The sequence below is a fragment of the Mesitornis unicolor genome, unplaced genomic scaffold (genome assembly GCF_000695765.1).
Source record: "Mesitornis unicolor isolate BGI_N332 unplaced genomic scaffold, ASM69576v1 scaffold37534, whole genome shotgun sequence".
Taxonomy (NCBI): Eukaryota; Metazoa; Chordata; class Aves; order Mesitornithiformes; family Mesitornithidae; genus Mesitornis; species Mesitornis unicolor.
Genome location: NW_010181423.1, coordinates 1 through 5,501, shown reverse-complemented (window position 1 = coordinate 5,501; position 5,501 = coordinate 1). Strand labels below are relative to the sequence as shown.

Here is a 5,501-nt window from a genome sequence, read left to right as displayed (position 1 = left end):
AAACATCGGGTGGAAGCACCTGATTCAGCTGCCTCAAGGCAGGATCAGCCCCCGCCCAGCTTCGTGCCCTTCTGAAAGCAGCTTTATCCAGCTCAGCCCCGGGCAGGCTCGGGAAGCAACTGCTGAGTTGCAGAGGATGTTGTGCAAGATGCCCCATGGCCTTTTCCTCCCCAGTGCTTGTTCTGCAAGGGTTCACAACCAGGGAACCGATTCCCAGAGAATGTGGGATGGTGCCCAGGGCCATGGGATGGTCTTAGGGGATACAGCACTCCCGTAGCACCCAGCTCAGCCTGGCTTGGGCACAGCCTCACCTTCAGCACGCCCTGCTCGGCGGCCACCTTCACCTTGGCTAGCGCAGACCTGAGCCGCACGTTCTCCTGCTCCAGCACGCTGACCCGGATGGTGTTGGCCTGGAGCTGCTTCTCCATGTCCTCGGTCAAGCTACCGGTGCCTGCAAACAAAACACGACATCTTTGTGCTGGGAGCCAGAGCTCATCCCTCTGCTGCCTGCCTGCTCGGGGGTGTGCACAGCAGCACTCCTGCCCCCCTAGCAGCGTGGCTGCCCCAAGCAGGGAGCACCAGTGCAGCTTGGGAGGTGGCGGCTGGGACTCAACACCGTGCCATGAAACCGCAAGGGCAAACAAAGCTCTGCCCGTGCCCTGGCCCTGCTTTATTTCCTGGCCCGGGGCTGGGATGAACAGCAGCCATGCAGGGAGGTGTGTAAGGTGGTAAACGCTTAGCACAGCCCAGGGCCTGAGCCCTTCCTGGCTCTTGGCAGGACAATGGTGTTGTGCGAATACTGCTGGGGCATCTAGGGCCTGGGGGATCCCCTGTGAGCTCTGGGAGACCCCGAAGGCGCAAGCCCACTGCAGGGAAAGCAGGCACTGCTGCCTGCTGCCCTCTCCCTTACTCTCAAATGGGATCTCGGTGGGGGTGTGGAGCTCGGGGAAGCACACCAGGAGCCTCTCCTGCTGCTTTAGCTCCTGCGCCTGCTCCTCCAGCCTGGAGACGTTCGCCTGCAGCTCTGCGACCGCCCGCTCCAGACTCAGCTTCTCCTGCTGCAGCGCATCCAGCAGCTCCTGTGTGGCACAGCAGAGGGGTACAGAAGTTTGCAGAGCTCTCCCAAACCTTGGGACGGTACAGTCTGGGGTATCCCACAGAGTACTTGGACTCCCAAGGAAAGTGTGCTCCCTTTCCTTATATGAGAAGGATGTCCCGTGGCAGGGGGAAGGGGATAGTGACAACATTCAGGGTCTCAGCTGTAAGGTCCCTGTGTGAGTTGGAAGTGACAGCACCAACCATGAAGTACAGGCACACTGGGGACACGGGAGCAGCACGGGTCTGCACTGGGGCTGAGGGAGATGGGTCTCCCCCAGGGGGTCCTGGGAGGAGACGGCCACGTGGCATCATCACACCGGCTCCCAGAGTCCCTCTCCTGAGTAAACTCTGGCTATGGGAGCTGTAAGGTCCCTGTGTGAGTTGGAAGTGACAGCACCAACCATGAAGTACAGGCACACTGGGGACACGGGAGCAGCACGGGTCTGCACTGGGGCTGAGGGAGATGGGTCTCCCCCAGGGGGTCCTGGGAGGAGACGGCCACGTGGCATCATCACACCGGCTCCCAGAGTCCCTCTCCTGAGTAAACTCTGGCTATGGGTGGGAGACAGGGCAGCAGGTGGCTCTGGGCACCCCCACGGCACAGCTGTGTCCCATGCCAGAGCCTCGCTCCTGGCAGGCCCCTGACACGTGCTGGGGGCCAGCACTGACCTGCTGTGCCCGTAGCTGGCGCCCGCTCTGCTTCTGGCTCTGCTCCAGCTGCTCTGCCAGCCCAGCTTTCTCCTCCTCGGCCGCTCCCAGGCTGGCCTGCAGCTCCTCGCGCTCCTGGTCCAGGCTGTCGAGCTGCCGCAGCAGGGCCATCTGCTTGGCCTGCAGGGACTGCACAGAGCAGGGGCCTGTGTGAGGCTGTGCCCACTCAGCACCACCCTTACACTGGGCAGCAGCACCCAGGAGCTCAGCCTGCCTGGTGTGCACGGCTGCAGAGCGCAGGCCTGGCCATACCTGCTCGTGCCTCAGCATGCTCTCCACTTTGGCCTTCTCCTTCTCCAGCTGGGTGGTGGTGGTGCTCAGCTCCTGGCCCAGGTTCTCCTGCTGGCTGGTGAGCAGTTGCACCTTCTCCTCCAGGTCCAGCACCTGGCTCCTGGCCACCATCGTGGTCCTCATCTCCTCCAGCAAGGTCGTCTTGGTGTTCTCTGGGGAGACATGGCAGCTTTGGCCCAGGCTGGGCAGGAGGAGGGGAGAAGCTCCCAGGTAAGGGGTCTTCAGGAGACCCCACACCCTCCACGGGCCCTGGTGAGGGGGAAGCAGCTCAGACCCAAGGGCTGCAACTCCCAGTATGGCCAGCAGCACAAGCCCATGTTGGCACTAGGTGACGTTCCGGCAGTGCTATGAAGAAAGCTCATTCTCCCCTCTGTTCCCACCAGCACTACACCTGACTGATTCTGGAAGAGCTGGGCATTACGTGGGTGTAAATCACTCGTGAGATCGGCTTGGGAGAAGTCGTGCCAGCTAAGTGAGCCCCGGGCATCCTTACCCAGCTCCTGCACAGCAGCCTGCTTCGCTGCCAGCTCCTTCTTCAAGGCAGAGTGTTGCTCTTCCAGCAGAGCAGCTCCTAAAGCAGCACAAAAACGTCACTAAACGTTAAACAGCTCCACAAAGAAACTAAAACAAGAAGGCAGCAAACAGCTGTGCCAAAGCATTTTTCATGCTGCGATTGCATCGCGCTGTGCTTCAGCAGGGAGGAGGCAGCGAGAGGACGTGGACAACCAGCTCCCGCTGCCTGGGGTCAGTCTCACAGCGGGGAACAGCCCCGGCGCCTACCCAAACCAGTGGCAAAAGCATTACTCATAGCGATGGGACCAAGATTTGACCACGGACTCCTTGTTTCTCCTGCAAACCCCCACGGGCCTGGGAGGGGACGCTGGGAACGGCACTGTACCTTTCCGGAGGTCATCCTTGTCCCGCTCCAGTCTGGCCACAGCCTCTAAATGCTCCTTGTTCTTTGCTTGCAGGCTCTGCTCAGCCTCCTTCCTCTGCTGCGCCTGGGTCTCCTTCTCTGCCTGAAGCAACCGGGAAAAGTCCTCAACCTGTTTCTGCAGCTTGTCCTTCTGTTTCTCCGACTCTTGCAGCTCCAACTTCAGAGAGTCGAGCTGCTGCAGCAGCGTCTGGAGGTGTTTGCTGATCCGGGAGAGGTCCTTGCTCTGCTCTGAGGCCCAGTAGCTCATGTCCTTTGCAGAAAGGGTCCTTCTCCCTGTGCTGTCCTCCACCACCTCCTGGAACTTGTTGAGAGCTGAGGGGATGTTCTGGCTCTGGCAGATGCTGGTGATGGCTTTGCTGAGCTTGTGGAGGCTGACCTGGGCACTGGCGCAGGAGTCGCAGGGTCCCTGGGATGACCCAGTCGTCTGCGTGGGGATGCTGCAGCTGCCCTTGGCCGTGCTGCAGGCAGCCCTGGGCGGGGAGCTGCGCGAGGCGGCGCTGGCTGGTGCACGGACGCTCGATGACGGGCACAGAGAAGTGGGCTGAGCAACTTCTGTGGAAGTTCTTAACTCCAAACCGTCAGGCGAGCCACGTTTCAGGTGCTCCTTCTCAGGTTTCCCAGCCTGGTGAGTGGATTGTGGCGTGGGGACCTTCTCCTTGCAAGCCTTCTTCTGGTGGAGAGAGCACAGAACAAAACCATGGCCCAGCTCAAACAGAGGTGGCTGCAAATGATCCATAAGAGCCCAAATACAGAGGTGAAGTGTGGGGACAGGACAGCAGCGCGGCCATGGGGCGATGGGGCAGTGAGCCCTTCTCTTGGGAAGAGAGAAGTTCTCAGAGCTTGGAGGACAGCGACCAAGCGCTCGGGTTCCCAATTTACTGTGCTCTGTTACAACCAAAGCAAAGGGCTAACAAGCCAAATGAATTTGCTTCCCACTCCCTGATGCGGGCCATGGAGGAACTGAATATTTACACACTGCCAGGCAGCTTTCCAGCCACCGCTGTGGTTTCACAAGAAGCCTCAGCAGTGAAACCTGCTCCCCAGCTTGTGACAGTCCCTTCTTTCACACCTCCTGCACTGTCTCCTGGTTGTGCCAGGTGAATTGAGACTTTGCCATGAGAGGGATCATTTTGGTTGGGAAAAAATACATGCAGGGGCATAGTGTTCTTACTACCGATTTAAGCCAGCTCAGGCTCACAAAGGGTGGGGTTGGGAGAGCTGCTGAGGCAGCACGTTGGTGGGATGAGAGTATTTTTCCAGGCGATAAAGGCAGCCAAATTTACCCATCCTGAGCTCCTGGAGATGATGGATCCAGCAGCATGGCTGGGAGCAGTGGTTAGAGGAGGGGAGAGACTCAGGCTGGGAGGGGACAGGGCAGGACAGATGTGTCCTGTCTGACACACGGGTCAGCACTTGGAGGGTCATGAGCCAGGAACACATCTAGCATGGCCACCGTGCGTGTCATGGGGTGTCTCAGAGAAGGACCATGACCTCAGCATGGTCCAGATCATGGGGGCAAGAAGCAAGGGCCATTTCCGTGGCCCCTGCATTCAGCTCATGGGGTGTCAGGGCTCCCAAATGTCCCACCTCGGCCAGGAGTTGCTGGTAGAAGGCGCCCAGTTTCAGCATGTTGCACCAGAACCTCCTCACTGTCAGCCCTGCGGACATGCAGGGTCCCACAGCCTGCGCCGGGGTCATGGCTCGCTTGCTGAGCAGGTTTTCTGTGTAGCCAGTGAAGCTCTGAAGCAGCAGCAGCAGCCTTTTTTGACAGAGACAGAACACAGCTTAGAGCAGCAGAGCATTTGTAACAGGGAAAGGGCCCTGGGTGTCAAACAGCGCAGTGAGGCTGAAGGGCCAGGGACGAGGCAAGGGGGTCTGTTCCCTGTCCCCACCCCATGGACAAAGTGATTTTGGCAAAGGAGGGTGGATACCAGCACTCCTGTGACCTCCCCAGGCCTGAATCGCTCCACGGAACAGCATTTGGCGGGATAAAAATGCTCCTGCAGGTGCTGGGACGCAGGCTGTGCACGCTGCTTGCAGCCAGCCTCTCCCAAAAGATCTGGGGCACCCACGCTGCAGATATCAAACCCTAATTGTTAGGGCAAACTGCCCTGCAGGAACAGCTCATCTTTTGAAACGGAGGCGTACTGATTTCACCCAGATTGCAAAAGGCACTTTTGCCTCCCAGGCCTGCAGGTGCAATTGTGCCTGAGCGTTTCCAAGGTTTCGGGGTGCAATTTCACAAGCTCACCCCTGCGTGTGCCCAGCTGCCAGGCAGAGCGGCGGCCTGCGCTGCTCTTTTTGAGGACAGTGTTTGTGCTGCCACCTGCGAGCTCTGCGCGAGGGGAAGGGGTTGGGTTTTCGAGCACCGTGTAGAGCAGCGGAGCACGAGGCCACGGTGCCTGCACAGCGCTCGTCATGGAAACGAGTGGGGAAAAAGGCATCCCAAACGGTCTGGAAACGCAGC

General features: G+C 59.5%; 1 protein-coding gene across 1 annotated transcript in view; it reads right to left on the bottom strand.

Annotated features, from left to right (window-relative positions):
- The window catches only part of CCDC157 (coiled-coil domain containing 157), a gene marked incomplete at both ends in the record, with an annotated part of 5,419 nt that extends 626 nt beyond the window's left edge, over positions 1 to 4,793 (bottom strand). The window contains 7 exons of the mRNA XM_010183425.1: positions 312 to 451; positions 911 to 1,079; positions 1,768 to 1,935; positions 2,059 to 2,249; positions 2,591 to 2,668; positions 2,996 to 3,704; positions 4,622 to 4,793. Coding sequence (XP_010181727.1) covers positions 312 to 451; positions 911 to 1,079; positions 1,768 to 1,935; positions 2,059 to 2,249; positions 2,591 to 2,668; positions 2,996 to 3,704; positions 4,622 to 4,793 — 1,627 coding nt within the window. The remainder of the gene's footprint in view (positions 1 to 311; positions 452 to 910; positions 1,080 to 1,767; positions 1,936 to 2,058; positions 2,250 to 2,590; positions 2,669 to 2,995; positions 3,705 to 4,621) is intronic.
- Positions 4,794 to 5,501: the final 708 nt, after the last annotated feature.